Consider the following 23,109-nt stretch of genomic DNA (forward strand, 5'->3'; position numbering starts at 1 on the left):
TACCTCCCTGAGCACCATGACCCCCTTAACCCCATTAGCATCATGAGCCCCCCTTACCTCCCTTTGCAGCATGACTCCAGCCACCTCCCCATTACCATCTATTATCTCCAGACCCCCCCAATCAACATTCATTACCCCAACTCCCCTCCCCCATTAACCTCAGCTCCCATTACCTCCACCCCTCATTGCACCCATCCCCCCCAAGACCAGAATTGTACACAGCATTCCAAAGGTGGGCTGCAGAGGGCTGTGGAGGCTCAGTCATTCAGTATTTTCACGACAGACATTGGGTTGGACCAAAGGGTCTATTTCCATGCTCTATGACTCTATAGTAGAATTCCAGATATTAAATATATCAAAGGGATATGGGCAAACTGCATGAAAGTGGTATCAAAGCAGAAGATCAGCCATAATCTAATTGATTGATAGAGCAGTTTTTAGGGGATCAATATTTTACATTTATTTTCCATGTTCCTGCATTCAACCATTCAGGCAATGTATTTCTGATCATCATAGTTCTCTAAAAAAATAAATCTTACAATCAAATTAAAACTTCCATAAGAATTTGTTGTTGTATTGCTTAAGTGTATGATCATAAGATAAATGTTAATAGGCATTTATCTTATGGGGAGCGAGGGGGGTCATGGTGCTGATGGGGATAAGGAGAGGGGCCATGGTGCTGATGGGGTTAAGGAGGGGGTCATGGTGCTGATGGGGTTAAGGAAGGGGTCATGGTGCTGATGGGGTTAAGGCGGGGGTCATGGTGCTGATGGAGGTAAGGATTGTCATAACTGGAAGAAACCCATAGTTCCTCAGCACACCCCGTGCAATCACAGTATCCAAAGTTTTAATTGGCACTGCTCTGCCCAGAGTCCCTTCCAAGTGTTGATATTCTTTGCAAAAGTTAGTTAGCTAACATTAAACTAACTAACATTGAACCAACTGTTAAACCAATAGCCTCTTGTTCTATTAGCATTGTAGAATTCCACGTACAGTAGTTTTCTTAATTTCTGTGTCTGTATTGCTGAACTCTGAATAGTTTCCACAGTTGCTTTCCTATTCCTTTTTTTTGTAAAATGTAGCTTCATTTATGTGGATTTTGAAACTTTTGAAACAAATTTATGTATAAAAAAACATCTTGTCTGTTCTTTGTGGGCGACACGGTGGCACAGTGGTTAGCACTGCTGCCTCACAGCGCCAGAGACCCGCGTTCAATTCCCGCCTCAGGCGCCTGACTGTGTGGAGTTTGCACGTTCTCCCCGTGTCTGCGTGGGTTTCTTCCGGGTGCTCCGGTTTCCTCCCACAGTCCAAAGATGTGCAGGGTCAGGTGAATTGGCCATACTAAAATTGCCCGTAGTGTTAGGTGTATGGGTGGGTTTCGCTTCAGCGCGTCGGTGTGGACTTGTTGGGCCGAAGGGCCTGTTTCCACACTGTAATGTAATCTAATCTAATCTAATATTGCATTCTGGGGTGATATCAGCTTTCATGTTTAGATTATGAATTGAACAAAAGTTATTGGTATTCGTTTGAGTGCTGTCTTCATTACTAAATCAATATGATATAAGTTGAAATTTGTTACACTTGAATACTACTTTTTGTTTTAACATTTAAATGTTTTTGATTTTAGGATGAGGAAAAATTAATAAAGAAGGAACTAGCTGCATTAAAAGAACAGGTCTCTGCTCCTAGCATATCACTGGTAAGAATTCATCATCTAAAGCAATACATTAACTCCACCTTTTCATAAATACAGCACAGAAATCGACCCTTCAGTCCAACCAAACCATGCCGAAATCTAAACTAGTCCCACCTGCCTGTTCCTGGCCCATGGTAAAAATAATGACTGCAGATGCTGGAAACCAGATTCTGGATTAGAGTGGTGCTGGAAAAGCACAGCAGTTCAGGCAGCATCCGAGGAGCAGGAAAATTGACGTTTTGGGATTCCTGATGAAGGGCTTTTGCCCGAAACGTTGATTTTCCTGCTCCTCAGATGCTGCCTGAACTGCTGTGCTTTTCTAGCACCACTCTAACCCTGTTCCTGGCACATGCCCCTCCAACCTTTTCCTATTCATGTACGTATCCAAATGTCTTTTAATTGTTGTAATTGTATCCGCATCCACCAGTCCCTCAGGAAATTCATTCCACACACGAATCATTTTATGTAAAAAAAAATTGCCCCTCATGTAAACCTCTCTTTTCTCACCTTAAAAATGTGCCTGTAGTTTTGAAATCCACCATCCTAGGGAAAAAGACAATTACCATTAACTCTACCAATACCCCTCATTATTTTATAAACTTCTTCAACTTCCCAATGCTCCAGTGAAAAAAATCCCAGCCTATCTTTATAACTCAAACCTTTCATACCTGCAACGTCCTGGTAAATCTCTTCTGAACCCCCTCCAGCTTGTGTTATCATTTTATAGCTGGAGAGTTGTGGTATGAAACAACTGCAGTTGTCCTGCATTTATGGGGGCAAGTAAATATCGGACGCGAACAAGTACAACAATAAATGTGACTTCATATTTTTCTTTGAAATGGGAATCTATAAACATTTTTCCTGTTTGAGAGTTTGTCATTGTTAACTAATTTTTCTTTTGAACATCAGGCTACAGGGTTTTTAGAAAAAAAAAGAAAGCCCACTTGCATGACATTACATTTAGGGAGTTAAGATTAATCTTTAGATGAAATGTGAGTGGTGGACAGTGGATAATCGTTAAAAATACACCTCCAACACTATTGCTAATTTTCTAAAGGTCATTACAAATTACTGTATCAACATTTACAATGAAAATTACCTATGTAAACTTGTTACAGCAATTTCTCCTGCTAGTCTTCCGGTCCAGGGTCTGCTCGGTGGAGCAGGATGAGACATGCTCACGTTTCTTCTTCCAGAAAGTGCGCAAAGAGAGCTCCGTGCTCAGCAGCCTGAATGAAGAAGATGGCTCGATAGCGTCATCTCAGGCTGACGTCATGAGGATCAGCAAATCCTTCTATGCCAGTCTGTATGACGCGAAGCCAACTGCCAACGCGGCCTCCCAGTCGTTCCTGTCCTCTATCACGGAGGTCTTAGACAACAGAACACGGGAGAGGCTGGACAAGCTGACCAAGGCCCTCGAAAAGAATAAAACTCCCGGAAGCGACGGCTTACCGGTCGAGCTCTATTCCGCTCTGTGGGACTTGATTGGCCAGGACCTGCTGGAGGTGTATGTCAGTATGCTTCTCGCAGGTACCATGAGTGAATCCACGAGGAAAGGCATCATCACCCTCATCTACAAATGGAAGGGGGAGAGGGAGGAAATCAGAAATTGGAGACCAATCTCATTATTGAATGCAGATTACAAAATTCTTTCAGAGGTTATCGCCAAATGGGTCAGGTCTGCTCTGGGGTCGGTGATTCACCCTGACCAAACCTGTACTGTACCGGGCAGGAAGATTGCTGAGAGTCTCGCACTCCTCAGGGATACGATCGCCTACATGCAGGACAGAGGGTTGGACAACTGCCTGATCAGCCTGGACCAGGAGAAAGCCTTTGACAAGATATCACACATGTATATGAGAGATGTTCTCTCCAAAATGGGCTTTGGGGAGGGAATCTGCAATTGGATCAGACTGCTCTACACCAACATTGTCAGTGCAGTCTCAATCAATGGGTGGGAATCAGATAGCTTCCCAGTCAGATCTGGAGTCAGGCAGGGCTGCCGTCTCTCTCCTGCCTTGTTTGTGTGCTGCATAGAGCTATTTGCTGAGTCCATCAGGAAGGATGTGAGCCTGAGAGGGGTGACGATTCCTGGCAGCGTGGGCCTACAGGTTAAGGCCTCCCTGTACATGGATGACGTCGCCATTTTCTGCTCAGATCCGCTGTCCGTGCGCAGACTCGTGCATATGCCGACCAGTTCGAACGGGCCTCGGGGGCCAAGGTAAACCGAGGCAAGAGCGAGGCCATGCTCTTCGGGAACTGGGCCGACCAATCCTCGATCCCCTTCACCGTCAGGACCGACCACTGAAGGTGCTGGGTGTTTGGTTCGGGGGAGCTGGGGCATGCGCCAAGTCTTGGGAGGAGCGTATCAGCAAAGTGAGGCAGAAACTGGGCAGATGGAAGCTACGGTCGCTCTCCATCGCGGGAAAAAACCTGGTCATCAGGTGTGAGGCACTGTCATTGCTGTTATATGTGGTACAGGTCTCGCCTATTCCCAGAACCTGCGCTGCTGCAGTCACCTGGGCCATCTTCCAATTTATATGGACCGGGTTCGAAGGGACTCAATGTATAAAGATCTGGGCAACGGGGGAGAAAACACACCCAATGCCACTCTCACCCTGATGGGCACCTTTGTATGTGGCTGCATCAAGCTGTGCGTGGATCCCGGTACGCCATCACCAAGTGTCACTACGTACTGAGATTCTACCTGTCCTCGGTGTTGTGAAGGATGGGCCTGGCCTCGCTGCCGCAGAACGCTCCGAGTAGTTGGACTGTTGCGTATCACCTGTCCTTCGTGGAGAAATTTATGAAGAAAAACACCTTTGACCACAAGTCCATCAGGAAGTGGTCAGCACGTAGTGTCTTGAGATCCTTCGGGAAAAAGAGAGGGCGGATCCTATCGAGCGGTTCCCTGAGCAGACTGTCAAAGCCATTTGGCAGAATGCCTCATCGCCAGAACTTTCCAACAAGCACCAAGTCATGGCTTGGCTGGTGGTGAGAAGGGCTCTGCCTGTGAGATCCTTTATGCACGCCCGTACTCTCTCCCGCACCGCACGCTGCCCTTGATGCGGCTGTGGGGGGGGGACAAGACTGTCACACACCTCCTTCTGGAATGTGCCTATGCAGAAGAAGTCTGGAGAGGAATGCAGTGGTGTTTGTCGAGGTTCGTCCCAAGCAGCGTCGTGATGCGGAACTCCGTGCTCTACAGCCTGTTCCCCAGGACGCGCACCAAGACGAACATCAGCTGTGCCTGGAGGATCATCAACTCGGTGAAGAACGCTCTCTGGGTGGTCCAAAACCTGTTGATCTTCCAGCCGAAGGAGTTGACCCCGACTGAGTGTTGGAGACTGGCACATTCCAAGGTCCAGGACTATGTGTTGAGGGACGCGCTGAAGCTTGGGGCAGCTGCCGCCAAGGCGTGGTGGGGAAAGACCACCGTGTAACATCTGCCTGCTTAAGAAGAACAGGGGGCCCACCCAGTCATTTGGGCTCTGCTGACGCCTCAGCAGAAGAGCTGGATAGTAAATGTACAGACTAGTGTATAGGAAAAATAAATTTCGATGTCTGTATGTAAAGCAATATAATGTGTGCACAAGAATGGCATGACCAATTGTGAAGAGATCCAAATAATTTTATGAATAAAGTATATTTTTGAAATAGAAAAAGGAAGTCAAACCACACCTCCTTTACCGAGCAATCAGCAGCTAAATTCTGAAATGTAAAGGTTCTGACAGCTGTGACTACATCAGTGAATTGGTAAGTGTAATATTAGAGTACCAGATGGATTTCATAGCAGGGTGACAGTTGGCTAAGGTGCCAACAGTAGAGTGCCAGCTGGGGAAGGTGTCGATGCTAGGGATAGGATGTCAGATGAGTAAGGGTGAGATGCTCGTAATTGGACACTATCTAGATAGGGTGCCAAGTACGAAGGGGCTAGGGTGCCAGTGTGCAAAGTGATAAAGTAAGTGATGCAGTGTTTTGGTTAGGTTTGGTGGGGCAATAGGGAAGGTGAATGTTGGATCTAGTGACATGGTGTCAGGACTGGAGATGGTAGTGATTGGTTTCAGAATGGTTTTGGCAGCATAAGGTTTGGATTGGGTCTAGTCTTGTCAGTTTTGGAAGAGCAGGGTGCAGTGTCAGGGTCTGGAGGAGGTGTAGCAGGGGATGGGTGAGAAAAGTATGGTGTCAGTTTGAGTTACTCAGGAATTTGACTATATTTTTAATCATGTAATCATGTAACAGTGTGGAGTTTGGTTGAATACAGGAGTAATCTTGTTGCAATGTCCCTGCCGTTGAAATAATTCACGTCAGTAAAACTAGCACCCAACGAGGAGTCATATTCGGCAGGAGGAAAGTAATCCTTTGTTTAATTCTTTTTACAGAAACAGATGCGAGAATGTCTGGTGCGACTAATCTACTGTGAAATGCTGGGCTATGAGGCCTCCTTTGGATACATTCACGCCATCAAACTAGCTCAGCAGGGCAGTCTAATGGAAAAAAGAGTTGGTATGTTTCCTCTTCAAACACATTGAGTAAATAGACAATTTTTAAATTGTAAATAATCTGTTAAACTGTCCTGGTGGCTCAGCAGCCAGTTAATACTTGCAGGCCCAATAACTGATCTGTGCTCCATGGATCTCAGTCATAACAAGGGTGATCCTACAATTGGCTGGATGCAGAGGGAGGAAGTGGAACAGCCTTCCCACCGCTTGTGATTAAATCATCTGTTGTCCACTGAGGACGTATTGAATTCAGTATGATCCTGCTCCATAATGAGATAATATGATACTGTGCTTGTCCAGGTGATAGAGCAAGAATTGTTACCTGGGCGTGGAACTATGAGTAACTTGAAAACGTATCCCCCCCAGTACAAAATTCTTTGTGGAAGAAGGAAAACAAATATTATACATTGTAACCCCTCTTGTCTGCAATTGTCTCAATTATAGAGTGACATTAGAATGCTTAATTTCAAGCATATAAACTGGAAAAATCATAGATTTTAACATTAACTTGAAACATAAAGCAGATATAAAAGCAGTAATAAAAAGTTTAGTTATCCTAATACTGTATCCTCCATTTTCTGCTCCCAAAACACTGGATGAAAATAATGACGGCAATTGATTTTACTCAAAAAAAAATTCCAGTCAATTGGTATTTCTGACGAACAGATTTTTAGAATGGAGAGCTTAGTGTGCTATTAAATATTGCTTTCATTTTTATTAAAGGTAAGAAAATACAAATGCTAAACTATGCATAATTTGAATGTTGCAAGTTAATTGGAATTGCACAAGACTTATTTCCAAGTTAAAATTAATTAATTTTACTGTATGGAAGCTCACAGGTCACTGCATTGCAGTTGCTTCAGGCTCCTGTTGGGAATCGCAGTATTCATGATGATAGTCTTATGGATTGTTGCATCTACAATGCTTTGGCTTTCCTGAGTTTTCTTCAACTACATGTACTTGATATAGACCTGGCATTGGAGACAGTAAAATGGCTGCACAGTTAGGCGGCTGCATCATTAGAAAACTTGTAGTTTCAATGCACAGTCTCCTATGTTATTTTGATTTGCAGATGCCGTTGTGTAGAATGTGACTTTTACAGTCTTCAGCCAGGTTAACTAGGTGGCGAAAATAGCGAAAGTGCATGCCTGTGCCCACTAAGTGTAACATTTGGTTTTGTCAAGGAGTGGGATTGAGGGTTTCATGGAAATATGTGATCTACTATCCTGAAGTTGTGCAATGGAGAAAACAGTGTAGAAATTAAATTTGAATAATATGAATACTTTTGTTTATTTTTGCTAGGTTACTTGGCCGTGTCTCTCTTTCTAAATGAAAGCCATCAACTGCTGCTTCTACTGGTGAACACTGTATTAAAGGTAAGTGAGAGTATATTGGATTTATAATTAATCATAACTGCTTCACAAAAAATACTGACTTGAATCAATCCTAGTTAATTTGCAACTCTACCCCTCTTTATTTTGGCCTTCTGGGATGGTACTCCATAAACACGGTCAGCAAAGATTAAAATGGGATTAAAGTCTGCTGTAGAAAATAGTAATGCAGAATCATTTACTTCTCATTTTTTTCTTTCTGTCCTGTATGCCTCATTCTAAAATAAAAATTGTCACTTTTCCTTCAAGTTTCCTTTCTCTTCGTTTCTGATCCATGCTGATACAAATTGAGCTTCTGGTTTATGATAACTGAATAGGTCATATTTTGCTTTTATTGTATGTACTGTAATCCTATGATTTTGTTTTTGCTGATGTTTTTGAGATGGTTTTCCACAACTACTCACATTTTTCAGTGAAATTCCTTAGCATCATGCATTGCTTATAATTATTCAGTTTCAAATAGACTTGTGACTCACTTTTAACCTTTGAGTGAATCATCACAACTGATTCAGTATAAGTCGGAAACCCTGCAAGTAACAGCGTTGTGTAGAAAAATAGACCAAGGAAACTTCAGCAAAAATGTGACTTTACTTTAAAAGGCAGAGATAAATAACAACAGTAGAAAGTAACTCTTTCTGAATTGCTGCATTAAGAATATCCTAACATTAAAATAACACATTTTGTTAGTGTGTAAAACTTTGTTACAAGAGCCACCTGTGGTTGGAAAGAAGCAAAGTTGAAATAAAGATCAGAATGTTGGGAATCTTGACAGATCTAACAGTGTCTATGTCGAAAGAAATGATTAATGTTTCGGGTTGATTACCTTTCAAGAAGTAATGATGAGTCATGTTAGCTCTACTGTTGCTTTGTATTTGGGGGTGGCAAAATACCAATTGATTGACCTAAAGTGTACAAAAATAAATAGGAGCAAACCATTTAATTGTCTTACACAGTGCTAGCAATCCTATTTAATTCTCTTTTCTCAAGAAATGTTTTGCAAATTTAATTGAACCTTCCTTGTTGCATGCTGAACAGGTAGGATACATGGTATTGTAATCATTGCTTTGTTTTTTCAGTCTGGATGTCATATGAAGTCATTGAGTAGATAACTATAATGTTTTGAGACAAGGCTATGTTCCAGCTTTAAACCATGTACATGTACATTTCTTTGTGATAAGGCAAAAAAGCCAAAGTGTGCTTTTCTGCTGCAGATCTTTTTTGAATTTCTGCTTACTCTTAAACAGACCAAAATCTATTGGATTATTCTCCAGCACTTAAATTGAGAAAACAAATTCAGCATCTCCAACATTAAAATGTAGTGATTGTACAAAACTCCAACCATCTGCTCACATTCACAACCTTCTTACAGGCCCATTTTACTTTTAAATGTGAACATTAAAATCTTCTCTAAGACTCTTGCGTTAAGGCTGAAGACTATGTTGCCTTCTATTGTTAAAGAGGACCAGACGAGCTTCATAGAGGGCTGCAGATCCTCCAATCATGTGCGGAGGCTGCTTAATATAATTCAAGCGAGTCAAAAATAGGGATTGGTGATAGTCATTTGACTGAGTTGAGTGGCCGTACCTTTTTTATACTCCGGAGCGGTTTGGCTTGGGCGAAGCCTTTATATGATGGGTTCTCCACGGTGACTCCTCACTGCGGTCATCACCAATGAGGTACAATCAAGCAATGTTAACATTTTTAGGGTCAGCCGGCAGGACTGTCCCCTTTCGCTGTTGCTTTTTACATTGGTGATTGAACCATTGGTGGAGGCCATTCGTAGGGTTCTTAATATAACAGCTCCAGAAGTGGGGTCAAAGTCACATATGATTTTGTTGTATGTGGACGATGTCTGCATTTTTTTTGTCAAATCCAGCATTTCGATGCCTCGCCTGATGTAATGTGTCAGCACGTTTGGCACCATTTTGGGGTACAAGATTAATTTTGCAAAATCAGAGGCTACACTTATGGGTGATCTTATGAAGGTCTAGGTCTTGAGGGCAAATCTCGATTCCCATTTAAGTGGTCACAGCAGGGTTTTATGAATTTGGGCATATTCATCATTCCAGCTTTTAATTGGCTGTTTACAGCTAATTTTGTTCAATTATTTGACAAAATCAAGCAAGACCTTCAAAGATGGGAGGTGCTTCTGATCTCATGATTTAGGTTGGATAGCACTTATTAAGATGAATATTCTCCCTTGTTTGTTATACCCTCTACGGATGCTCCCCCTGATTTTCGATAAGCAAACATTCAGGAGACTGAGTGACTGATTCAGCTGTTTTCTTTGGCATCGTAAGCAGCCCTTTACCAAATTAGGACATCAAGATCTAAATCATTTATATATTTTAGGAAAAGTACTATGGGCAATATATAATGCCAATTCACCTAACCTGCACATCTTTGGACTGTGGGAAGAAACTGGAGTACCCAGAGGAAACCCCCACAGACAGGGGGAGAATGTGCAAACTCCACACAGACAGTCGCCCGAGGTGGGAATCGAACCCGGTCCCTGGCGCTGTGGGGCAGCAGTGTTAACCACTGAGCCACCATGCCGCCCAATTTTCCCTTAACAAATCCATGCAGAATCTTCCAAATCAATCTGAATTATACCATGTAACTATTAACTCTATCCTGAATACCGTATATACTTGTGTAAAAGTTCCATTTTTTAGACTATTTATGAAGGTTAAATTTATGGGATCAACTATTACGTGGACATTACCTTTGAGGGGCTGAAATTCATGCTACAGTCCAAAATAACATATCGTTAGCAGAAGTCCAATTGATCTCTAAACGATTAAAGAAAAAACATAATGAAATACAGTTTGCTGAGCTGCACACAATGGGAGGTTGTCCCCCAACTCTGATCTGATGCATCTTAAATCTTTCCTGCCAAATTGGTGTAAGTTGTACATTAAAGCATAATAGCATGAAAAAAAAAATCATTTCTTCTTTGTAATATTTATGTACATGATAGTACCTTGACTCACAAAGGTTGACTTCACATATAAATCTGTTATATGTGAAGAACTAGGGTCGACCTTTACACGAGATGTGTGGAAAATTCCAGATTTTTTGGCCAAAAATGGGCAGTCAACATGTACATGAGATTGAGTTTTACTCAAATTTATATGGTAATTACTGCAAGGAGGATGAAAACAATACATGTGCGCAAGAGACAAAGCATGCGCACAATGTTCAAAAATTCCCTTGCGTGGATAGTATTGGGAATCCTTTATCGTCATTCAGTCATGATCCAGATGGAGGCAATAACTTAAGGAAAATGGAGGTGGACAAACTATCTCTCACTCTGACGCACAGCATGTTGGTGCATTATTGCCTTTTCCTCAAGCACTATTTTTGTTGATATGCCAGGAAATATTTAAAATTTTAAATAAAATTCCCAATTGTCACACAATTAAGCTATTAAACTGTAATTGGGAAAAGCGAGGAACAACTGTAGTGATGATACAATAAGCTTGTTTAATTAAATTTGCCATTTTAAAATTTTATTCCAAGGGGGATGGATTTCCTCTATGTAAAACAAAATTGTAAACGTCCTTATAATTTTAAATCAAGGGAGTTCTCCCAAAGGCCAAATGAGGTTCATATGTTTACATTACAATTAGATTGCTAGTATGTAATGAAACGAAAGATGTCATTTAAATAATATGGTTAATTTTTCAAAAGATGTAGAAGATACAAGTTGTGATGATGATGCTCCTTTGACGGGGTTGTGTTGTCCTTGGATTTCTTTTCAGAGAGGTCATGAAAGAGGCTGGTTCCTGGAGGTCTGGCCTTGGACGGGTTTTGGGGCCAGTTTGATTGTAGCTGACGGATATTGCCTCGGGAAAAAAGGCTTTCAAGTTTGAGGAAGGGTACTTGTGTAGTGAGTGGGAAGTGGCCGGTTCTCCCAGCTCAGCTTTTCTCTGGTTTGATTTGGTTTTGGCAGTCAGTGTTTTGAAGCTGCCGCACCCAGAGAAGCAGGTCCATGCTGGCCCTCTCTCTCTGACTTCTCTCCTGTAAGACCTTACGTTTGATTTTACCTTTTGTGCCAAAGGGTGTTTATGGGGATTGGTGCAAGTATTTTTTTTAATATACTTTTATTGAAGAATAGATTTTTTAAATATTACAGCAAATATAAAATAATACAATTCAAAGCAATACAAAGGAAGAACACCAAAAAATGTAAAAAAACCCAAACCGCCCTCATGTACAAATATATAAATATGTATTAAAAATATTTTTAAAAACCCCAACTAACTACTTAACTAAATAAATAACAACAAACTAATAAATAATAATAATACAGCTCAGCCAAACAAAGCACTAACACTCGAATATCAAGAGCATTAATTTTCACCTGTTCATACATTCGCAGTTCCCCCTCTCTGGATATTGGACTCGTAAAGCACAATCGTGCCAGCTATATAAAAGCCCATATTAGTGTAGTAGACAAATCTGTGTCCAGTATTCCAAAAGGGTTGCCATGTCTTATAGAAATTCTCAGTTTTGTGGTGTACCATACTTGTGAGAAAATCCAAGGGGATATGCGCCATAACCATCTTCTGCCAAGCCAACAGGCTCGGGGGATTTTTGGATACCCAACCTAACAAGATATTCTTTCTTGTGCAGAACGTGAGGATGTTGAAAAGTTTAGTCTTATGCGCATCTACAGGGAACACACTGGGCAGGCCAAGGAGGAGAGAGATCGGGTACTTCTCCACCCTTACTCCCAAAATCCCCTCCATTGCACCCGCCACAGCGCTCCAGTATGTTTGAAGCCTACCACAGGACCAGAGACAATGGGTAAGAATGCCCGTACCAATCTTACACTTGGGACATGTTGAAGATACCCCTGGTTTAAATTTTGACAAATGATCCTGAGCCAAGTGGACCCTGTGGAGAATCTTCAACTGTAAAGCATGGGTCCTATTACAAATTTATATCTTTCTTGCGTTTTCCCAAATATCTTCCCATGCCTCTGAGGAGACCTCAACACCCAGCTCTCTCTCCCACACCCTGCAAAGTCGATCGAACTTATCTGAGGGGCCGTCCCCAATTGATGATATAAAGTGCTGACAGAAAGTGTACTCTTAGCACTGAGCGCCCTCCTCTCTATGTCGGATTTATAGGCATCAGTCAAAAGTGTAGTCTTTTCTTGAATAAAATCCCAAGCTTGAAAAAAACTAAAGAGGTCCCTGTTAGATAGCTCGCATTTCCTTACTAACTGATCAAAAGACATCATTGCGTCTCCCTCAAATAAATCACTCATGCAAGCCACACCCCTAGCTGCCCAATGTTTGAATCCTGAATCCATCATCCCCAGTTGAAAACCCGGCATACCCACTATAGGTGTAAGAGAAGATGTTATGCCAATATTGCCTTCCCTCTGCTGAATTGCCCTCCATGCTTTAACAGTATTGATAACTATTGGGTGAAGAAAATATTCCCTAACTGTCCTCATTTTGTCAAAAAACAGCAAGCTAGTAGGGGGACACCTGGCCTGAGAGGTTTCGATATCTAACCATATGCAATGCAATGCACAAACCCAATCACTCACATAAGATAAAAGCGAGCTTAGTTGATAGTTTTTAATGTCCAGGAGATCCACTCCCCCTAGTCTGTGAGGCAATTGAAATTTAGCGTGGCAGAGGTCTAGGAGTGACCAAATTCCAAAATGGGGAGTTTGCAAAGTGCCAGGGAAGAGAGAGCGCACATATAAAATTAAAACAAACTCTTAAATCTCAATTTAATAAAACATTTCCATTTTATATTGGACAATAACCATAGTCTTTTGGCACAAATGAAAACCTAAATATTTTAGTGCAATTGTTAACGATTGAAGAATTGGGGTAATTTTAATAATTTTGACTATGTCACGTGGTTGTCTCTTAACTGCCCTCTGGGCAATTTAGGATGGGCAATAAATGCTGGCCTAGCCAGTGAAGACCCTAAAAATGTTGTTTGTTATCCATTACCTTTACATCTCACAAAACTCAGGAGGAATAACAAAGATGACAAATGGATGGCCCAAACAACATCGATCTTTCACATTTGAAGTTTAAAAGATGTTTTTACGCACACAGACTTTGAAACTGCAGTAATTTTACAGGGTAATTATAGTGAACTATTCAAGAAATCTCATTAATCTACTCTGAGTCTATACATAGAGAATGATTGTAGAGGGTAACAAATAGAGGAACATAGTGTTGTAGGATTGGTAAGTAGTTTTGTAACATGCTGTTATTTGAAGTGCTTCAGAGTCAGTGCATCTGGAGGAAATAAGCAATGGGCCAATTTGCCATGAATGAGATAGTTTGGTTGTCGATCCGAGATGTCGTTCATTGGCTGAGTGCATTCACATGGTGTGCCCACGTCTGAACCAGAAGATTTGGGTTCAAGGCACACCTGCTCTGGAGTTGTCATAACATGACCAGACAATTTTAGAATACTTCGGCAGGCTGTTGGGATGTTTTGGAAGTGTCCCAACCTCTGCGCCAGAAGCTTTGGTTCAAGTCCTGCTGCCCTGGAACTCTGTCATGTCTGAACAAGTCAATTAAAACTATTTTTTATCAATGTACAGTTTCATTAACTGAAGTTTGAGTTATTAGTAATGCTTGGTATCATTGTAAATGGTTAAATATTACGTTTTGTTCGTATAATTTAGTTGAGTTGGAAAATGTAAATGTAGAGGTGAAGATAATTTTCAATTATTTCCAAACCTTGGTACGTATTTGTGCATGAAATACTAACTGTTTTGTGAATCAATGCAATGATGAACATTTGCTATAAGTTGTTGCTTTTAATGTAATATAATATTGTAAGATAGCACGTGATATAAAACGAATATGCTGTATGACCAAAACCTGGGTCAAAGGAGCGTTTTAAGGAGTGTCTTAAAGAAATATGGTGAGGTGAAGTGGGAGTGAATTCAGAGCTTAGAGCATTGACAAATGAAGACATAGTTATTGACTAGATTTGCCCTGTTTTTTTGTGGACAGGATGTACCTTGAGAATTTCAACATTGTTGATTAGATGTCAATGTTGTAGCTGTACCAGAACAGCTTTGCAATCAGCATGGCTCGTTCTGGAGCAAAGTCCCCAGGATTATGACAGGTTCCCTCGCCTGGTCTTTGAGCCATTTCTTGACATCACGTGCAGTGAAGTGAATTTGCGAAAGAGTGACGTCTACGATGTTGAGTATATCAGTAGGGGTGAGATGAATCATGATTGCAATTACTTCAGCTTTTTTTTTGGACTGGTGTTTGGCTCCACCATCAAATAGTGATTGTAAATTTTTATTTTGGATCCATTATTTAAGTGGAAAGGTTGGTTTCACAAAGTGAACAGGTGGGCTAAAATTAAATGGATGTCTACGGAATGCATTTTACATGAGTGCATGAATTAATAAATGTGTAACATTCTCCTTTAAGGATGACCAGACTGGGCAGAGGAATGATACTCGTTGGGTTGCTGCAGCAGAGAGCTGGCATAGACATAATTTGCTAAATGACCACCTCCTGTCCCGTAGATGTTTAGAGTTTCACACTTTATGGATGAGCCATTTCTGTGCTTGAACTTCGATATTGTTAAGCACTTCTTTTCTGTACAGTGTTGGGTTTAATAATAAAACACTTCAGACCTACATTTGTAAGATCAGCCATGATTTCATTGAATGGCAGAGAAGACACGAGGGGCCATTTGATCCATTCCTGCTCATATTTTTTATGTTAATGCAATTGACTGTCTGCAGATGTGTGAAACCCAGACTTGTTATACTCTTTTCATCAATTCTGGAAACTATTTTTGTAACTTCAGGATCTGCAGAGCACTAACCTTCTCGAGGTGTGCATGGCTCTGACTGTTGCTAGCCAGCTATTCCCACCAGAAATGATCCCTGCAGTTCTTCCTCTAATTGAAGAGAAGCTTCAGCATTCTAAGTAAGTAAATATGAAGAAAACTTATTACAAAGTTGCAACATTCATTATGTATTTTGTAAGGCAAGATGAGCAATCAAATCTGAATCTGGTCAGTGTTGTAGATTGCAGGTTTTGTGTTTTACTAGATTTGGTCATATTTTCACCATGAGGGGAGAAGATTGACACTGTTTATAGTTTATAATATAAACTTATTTCTCAATAATATTTAGTGATTTGTTAAGGCTGCCGAATAAATGTTTCTTACACTTCTTTCCCCTTTCTCCCATGCCAACTGATAGGTTTAGAGTGGAGTTTGAAATGATTCTAGTTCACAATGTATGAAGATGACTGAATTGTGTGCATTCACACAGACAAAGAAAAGTCCAAACACTGGCTGGCTGGAAAATACTTGTTTGTCTCACTGATAATGCCGAGTAACCTGCAGCACCATGACTTGTACATACTATCTATGGAATATTGTTGCAGCTCTACAGAGGGCTAACTCCACTGACTGAAGGCAGTTATATAATATATTTGAAAATGATTTTTAAAAAATTATATGGCTTAAAATTGAACCTTCAGTAAGTGAACTAAGTTGGGAAGAAGTCGAATATCTAAATCTAGAACATGAGGATATTTTCATTTTATTATTCCCTGTAGCTGAGTGAGAGGTCCCATTAGGAATCCAATTTCTGTGTAGTGAGTGCGCTTCAGGTGGAACAGAGTCATACAGCACGAAAACAGACCCTTCAGAACAACTCATCCATGCTGACCATGTCCCCTAAATCAACTAGCCCCACTTGACTGCATTTGGCCCATATCCCTGCAAACCTTTCCTATTCAGGTACCTATCCAAATGTTCTTTAAATGTTATCATTGTACCTGCATCTACCACTTCCTCTGATGGTTCATTCCACATACAAGCCACTCCCTGTGTGAAAACATTGTCCCTCCAGTCTTTTAAATCTTTTGCTTCTTACCTTAAAAATATGCCCCCTAGTTTTGAACTCCCCCACCCAAGGGAAAAAACCTTACCTTCCCACCTTATCTAAGATCATAATTTTATAAACTTTTATAAGGTCACTGCTCAACCTCCTTGCCTATAGTGACACAAAAGTCCCAGCCTATCCAGTCTGTCCTTATAACTCAAACTTCCTAGTTCTGGCAACATCCTAATAATTTTTTCTGAACCCTCTCCAATTTAATAATATCCTTCCGAGAGCAGGGTGACCAGAACTATACATAGTACTCTAAATGTGGCCTCACCAATGTCCTATACAACCTCAACATGATGTCCCAACTCCTATACTCCATGGTTTAAGCAAAGAAGGCAAGTGCACTACATGCTGCCTTAACCACTCTGTCTCCCTGTTACACAACTTTCAAAGAATCATGTACCTGAACTGCTAGATCTTTGTTTGACAAAACTAACCAGGGCCATACCATTAAGTGTACAAATCCTGCCCTTGTTTGTTTTACCAAAATGCAATACCTTCATTTTGTTAAATTAAAAACCATCTGCCACTCCTCAGCCCATTGGCCCAATTGATTAAGGTCCCTTTGCAATGTTAGATAACCACATTTACTGTCAACTATACCATCAATTTTGGTATCAGCTGCAAACTTATTAACCATGCCACCTAAATTCTCATCCAAATCGTTTACATAAATGACAGACAAAAGTGGACTCAGCATCGATTCCTACGGAATACTGCTGGTCAAAGGCCACCAGTCCAACAAAACAACCCTCCACCACACCATCCTCTAACTCCGAATATCATGTCAATTTTGTATCCAATTGGCAAGTTCTCCCTGAATCCCACATTATTTAACTTCACTAATTAGTCTACCATGCGGATCCTTGTCAAAGGCTTTACTCAGGTTCATGTAGACAACATCCACCACTCTGCCCTTGGATTACGTCCTCAAAAACTCAGCCAAGTTTGTGAGAAGCAGTTTCCCATGCACAAAGCCATGCTGACTATCTCTATTCAGACCTTGCCTTTCCAAATGCATGTAAATCCTATCTCTCAGTATCCTATCCAACAATTTACCCATCACTGATGTTAGACTCACAGGTCAATAGTTCCCATGCTTTTCCTTACAGCCTTCCTTGAATAAAGGCACATTAACTACCCTCCAGTCCTCTGGCACATCACCCATGGCTGTAGATGATACAAATATTTCTGGAAGGGACCCTGCAATTTCTTCCCGAACCTCCCACAATGTTCTGGGGTACACTCGACCAGGTTCGGGAGATTTATCCACCTTTATTTTTTAAGACATCTAGCAATTCCTCTTGTGAAATGTAGACCATTTTCAAGACCTCAGTATTGATTTTCCCGAGTTTCCACGCCTCCATCTCTTCTCAGTAAAAACTGACGCAAAATATTCATTTAGTATCTCTCCCAACTTCTGTGGTTCCACACATAGATGATCTAATTGATTGTTAAGGGGCCCAATTTTATCCCTAACTGCTTTTTTGCTCTTAATGTAGTTGTAGAATCTCTTTGGATTCTCCATAATCTTGTCTGCCAAGACTATGTCTTAATCCCTTTTGGCATCTTGATTTCTTTCTTAAGAATGCCCCTACTATTCAAGAGATTCACTTGACTATACCTAATATATAACTCCTCCTTATTCTTGACCAGAGCCTTAATATTTTTATTCATCCATTGTTCCTCTCTCTTGCCAACCCTACTCTTTACACTAATAGGAACACAATGCCTCTATACTCTCATTATCTCATTTTTGAAAGCCTCCCACTTGCCAGTCCCTTAACCTGCGAACAATTTACTGTACTCAGCGTTTGAAAGTTCCTGTCTCACACCATTTGTCTTATTCCAGTGAAGAATTTTAACTTCTATACCAGGCCTATCCTTTTTTAAAACTAATAGAATTATGATCACTGATTCCAAAGTGTTCCCTCACAAACAGTTCAGTCACATGTCTGGCCTTATTTTCCAAAAGAAGGTTGAGGTTTGTTCCATATCTAGTTGGTACATCTACATATTGATAAAGAAATGTTTTTTGAACACATTTAACAAATTCCGCACTATCTATGCCCTTAACACTATGGCAATCCCAGTCAATGTTTAGAAAGTTAAAATCCCCAATTATCTTACATATATCTGAGATCTATACATATTTGCTGTTCAATTTCCCTCTGGCTGTTGCAGGGCCCATAGTACAATCCCATCCAGGTAATCTTGCCCTTCTTATTTCTGAGTTCCACCCATAAGGTTTCACTGGACAATCCCTCAGAAATATTCTCTCTAAGTACAGCAAGAATGTTTTCCTTAATTGCGAACACCACTCCCCATCCTCTATTGCCTCCCTTTCTAACCTTCCTGTAGCATCTAACATTGAGGTGTCAGTCCTGTTCCTCCCTCAGCCATGTTTCCATCATGGCCCCCTACCCTGTCCCTGTAACCTGTGGTTAATCCACCTAACCTGTACGTTTTTGGACTGTAGGAGGAAACCCATGCAGAAATTATGAGTATGCTCAAACTCCACGCAAACAGTCACCCAAGGGTGGAATCAAACTCAGATCCCTGGAGCTGTGAAGTTGCAGTGCTAACCACTGAACCATAGTGCTGCCCCTGAGTCTCTCAACCACAGAATCTCCTGTCTGTGCCCTTGACAGGAAAGTCTCCTATAACAATTGCTCTGTTGAATCTTGACAAACCCCGCTGAATAGAAAATTCATTCTTGGTGCCCAAGATCTGGCTGCCCCTTCTATTTTTCTCTGAGAGACTATCCCCTCAACAGTAGCCAAAATGGTACATCTGTTTGAGGGAGGAATAGCCACAGGAGACTCCTGAACTACCTTCCTATCTCCTGACGGTCACCCATCTATCTGACTGAACCTGCAGTGTAACCACCTCTCTAAATCTACTAACCATCACACTGTATCTCCTGTGTGCTCCTCAGTGACTCCAATGTTGTCCCCATCCACTTCCAGAATGTTCAGCTTTGCAGTCTAACTCTTTAATATTACATTAATGTCCAGAGAGATATTCTCATTTAATCTTTTAACATTACACTAAGACCACTTAAAAAATGTAATCTATCTCATAAGGCCTAAAAGAAGAAGCTCTAACTACAGCCCTTTTATTTAAAAAAAAGTGACAAACTCCCCTTCTTCTCAGTATTTTATTTTAAGCATGCAAAATTGAAAAAAAAAATTTTTAAGTCTTAAAAGTCCAACACTTAGCAAAAGCTCCCATCAACTGAAAACAGCCTCCTCCTCAAATCCTCTATCAGTCAGCTCTCGAACCTCCAGATCTGAGAAAAGGAATTTTGATCTTTGATCCTCGTTGTTATTTAAACTGCTAATTTGGAAACCTTGATATCAGGTTGAAAAGGTCAATCTTCCAACTTTTATGCAACAGTATTATATTAAAAAAATCTTTCTGAATTTGTTTGTTATTCATGAGGAGTTTCTATACTTAGTGTGGGGGAGTATTAATTCTATTAGTTTATGACGTCCTTCCTGTCGTATTGGTGGTCTTGCCACCAAGAAGATTCCCTCCCCCTTTGTTTTATTAATTTTTTCAGCTATATGTGCAAATCTGGCATTTGGAGGCTGGGTTTGATGCAGAAAGATGTTACAAAATTCTTAATCACGTAAGTGAACTTGGTAGGACATTTGGTTTGAGAATGAGCATATGATCAATAAAAGAGAAGTTTAGGGAGGTGTGGAAAGTTTTGTTTCTTGGAGCTGATATTTATAATAGAAAATTGTGTCGCAGAAAGAAACATAATACTGCTTTATAAATAATGCCCTGGCTCCTGGCCTTTTCTCTAACTGTTCAGTTAAGTAATTGTGAATGCTGTGTTAAAAATGTGTTCTAACACTAAATATTGCTTCTTCACAGGGAAATAATAAGACGGAAGGCAGTGCTTGCCCTGCACAAATTTTATCTCATTGCTCCAAACCAAGTTCAGCATATTCATGACAAATTTAGGAAAGCTCTATGTGACAGGGACCCTGGAGTCATGGCTGCCTCCCTTCACATCTACCTACTGCTGATCAAGGTATTATATTGTAACCATTAATGGAGAAGCTAAGCTATTTATGTTGGCAATTTTCTTTTAGTAGCCAAAGCTCATGATCAATTTACAAACTTTTCAAATGCCATCAATTTACAGTCGAAGTTTAAAAGTAGAATAATGAATTTAAATTTCTTAAATGAATTGGAAATAGTTTTTAAAATGTTCTAGCGAATTGCTTAGCAACGCTATCAAGTAATAGTGTGGGAACCTAGTCACCAAGTGTTCATGGGCCATCTGAATTGTTCTTTTGAGCTTAGTTCGTAACATATTTCTAAGCCACATTTTTTAGGCAGGAGTCATTGGCTTACATTTAGGAACAGAACTGCTTCCTTTACCTGACAGAAATACTCAGTCACAGTGGCTAACCTAGTATTTGTTAGAAATCAAATGAAAGGTTTTTGCTTTGAATGACTTGGAGCACCAACAAGCAAAATCCTTCAGGCTGCAGGGCAGGAATGATGGTCAAGTGACCTTGGGTGGCATGGTGGCTCAGTGGTTGGCACTGTTGCCTCACAGTGCCAGGGACCCGGTTAAACTCCCCCCCTCGGCTGACTGGCTGTGTGAAATTTGCACATTCTCCCCGTGTCTGTGTGGGTTTCCTCTGGGTGCGCCGCTTTCCTCCCACACTCCAAAGATGTGCAGGTCAGGTGAATTGGCCATGCTAAATTGCCCATAGTGTTAGGTGCATTAGTCAGAAGGAAAATATAGAGTAAAGGAATGAGTCTGGGTGGGTAACTTTTTGGAAGGTCGGTATGGACTTGTTGGGCCAAAGGGCCTGTTTCCATACTGTCGGGAATCTAATCTAATCTGAAACTTTGTGAAGCAGTTGTCAATTTTTAAGCCTTATTGGAATTAAATGTATTAGTTTGGTTCCTCTATTTTAGGAAAATCCGGATGGCTATAAAGATTTAACCGGGAGCTTTGTAACAATTCTCAAGCAAGTAGTTGGAGGAAAACTTGCAGTGGATTTCAACTATCATAGTGTACCAGCACCTTGGCTCCAGATTCAGCTGCTGAGAATTTTGAGATTACTGGGAAAGGATGATCCAGTGTAAGTTGTTCTTGACCAAGTTTTCCTTTTCAGTTGTTGATCTTGTCATACTTGGATATGAAACTGTTATACTAGGAATCCTTGCGTTGCTCAGTGTTCCCTCGGGAAATGAGTATGTTTATTGCAGACAGAAGAATGTAGTAACACTGCTTGAAAGAGCAGCAGGCAGTGCCATTACTGAATTAACAGTTGATTTTAATGTGCCCATGCATTACAACTACCAATGCAAGGACTTTGATTAATTTTAAAGTCACCTCTCAAAATGTTACGTCAAAATAAAATCATCTTTAGCTGAAAATGAGCAGAAGTCAAAAGAGATTTTGGTATTTTGACCAGATGTAATTTTGTCCCCTCTTTAAAGTTGTACACTCTGCCCTAACTTTTGTTCTTATTTTGTTTGTAAGCTCTGATGTCTATATCTATACAGCAATAGTAACTGGCTCTCTAAATTTGGCACAATGTAAATGCACTGTACATCCTTTTGTAAGAGTTGAATGTTTGAGGTCAGTTTTTGAAGGCGATCATGATGCGAACGATTTTTATTTCGTTAAAAATCACACAACACCAGGTTATAGTCCAACAGCACGAGCTGGAAGCACGAGCTTTCAGAGCACAGCATCTTCATCAGGTGGTTGTCATCTTAATCTTGTTAAAGAGCGGCAGTAGCATCATCACAATGTGCTTAAAATTTATTTCTGAATCCTCAAATTTTACATTTCTTTGAATTGTCTGCTAATACCATGTTACAGTAGACGTGTAACTGAAAAGTGAGTTTTATGTTAAATGCAGAGGCCACCTAAGTTGGTGATATAATTTGATAAATAGTCAGAGTCTTTTTGAAGTTTAACAATTTTTAATACTTTAGTGTAAAACTAGGAGGGAACATTTAAGCACCATTTCTGTCGGTGTGTGGATTTGAGCAGCGTGTTTTAGCTACCTGCTCTGGGTTTAGACAGCAATACATTGTTTTGGAAAAAAAAGAGTCTCTTTATGATTGGTGAAACTGATTACTTTGAAAATATTAGCCAGATTTGGTTCAGAAATTAATTGACGTTTCATTGATATATGAATTCAACTGTGAATTATCACAGGAAGGCAATAACTTAAAAATTTGCATTCACCTGATTGTGTAATAATCATTTGTACACAAAATCAATAGAAATGAAACCCCTATCTTTGATTCCTATTATTTCACCAGCTTTTGCTCTCTAGGCTTTCGTGAGATCTTTAGTTATTCAGCTGACATATTAGGGAAATACCCATGCTCTGTACCAGCAAAAGGCAACATCATCAAGAAGGAAGCTAATTAAAGGGGCACATTGTACAGAAAGAAGTCCACATTGGATGTATTGGTGTAACCATCTCTATTGATAATTTAGTTGTTAGCTGTCAGTCTTAGCTCACTGACATGTGCTCATCTGAGTCACATGGCCTTGTATTCAAATTCCTCTTCGGTCACTTGAGAGCACAATCTAACTTTACACTT

General features: G+C 40.6%; 1 protein-coding gene across 2 annotated transcripts in view; it reads left to right on the top strand.

Moving 5' to 3' along the window:
* The window catches only part of ap4e1 (adaptor related protein complex 4 subunit epsilon 1), a 61,973-nt gene that overhangs the window by 431 nt on the left and 38,433 nt on the right, over positions 1-23,109 (top strand). Inside the window, exons 2-7 of one of the 2 annotated variants that reach the window (XM_043677376.1) lie at positions 1,628-1,699; positions 6,079-6,202; positions 7,501-7,574; positions 15,414-15,535; positions 20,395-20,554; positions 21,457-21,623. In XM_043677376.1, the coding sequence (XP_043533311.1) occupies positions 1,628-1,699; positions 6,079-6,202; positions 7,501-7,574; positions 15,414-15,535; positions 20,395-20,554; positions 21,457-21,623 (719 nt within the window). Of the gene's footprint in view, positions 1-1,627; positions 1,700-6,078; positions 6,203-7,500; positions 7,575-12,236; positions 12,402-15,413; positions 15,536-20,394; positions 20,555-21,456; positions 21,624-23,109 lie in introns of those variants that run through there. The other variant, XM_043677377.1, reaches the window with a different exon arrangement.

The sequence above is a fragment of the Chiloscyllium plagiosum genome, chromosome 36, assembly GCF_004010195.1.
Source record: "Chiloscyllium plagiosum isolate BGI_BamShark_2017 chromosome 36, ASM401019v2, whole genome shotgun sequence".
In the NCBI taxonomy this organism is placed as follows: domain Eukaryota; kingdom Metazoa; phylum Chordata; class Chondrichthyes; order Orectolobiformes; family Hemiscylliidae; genus Chiloscyllium; species Chiloscyllium plagiosum.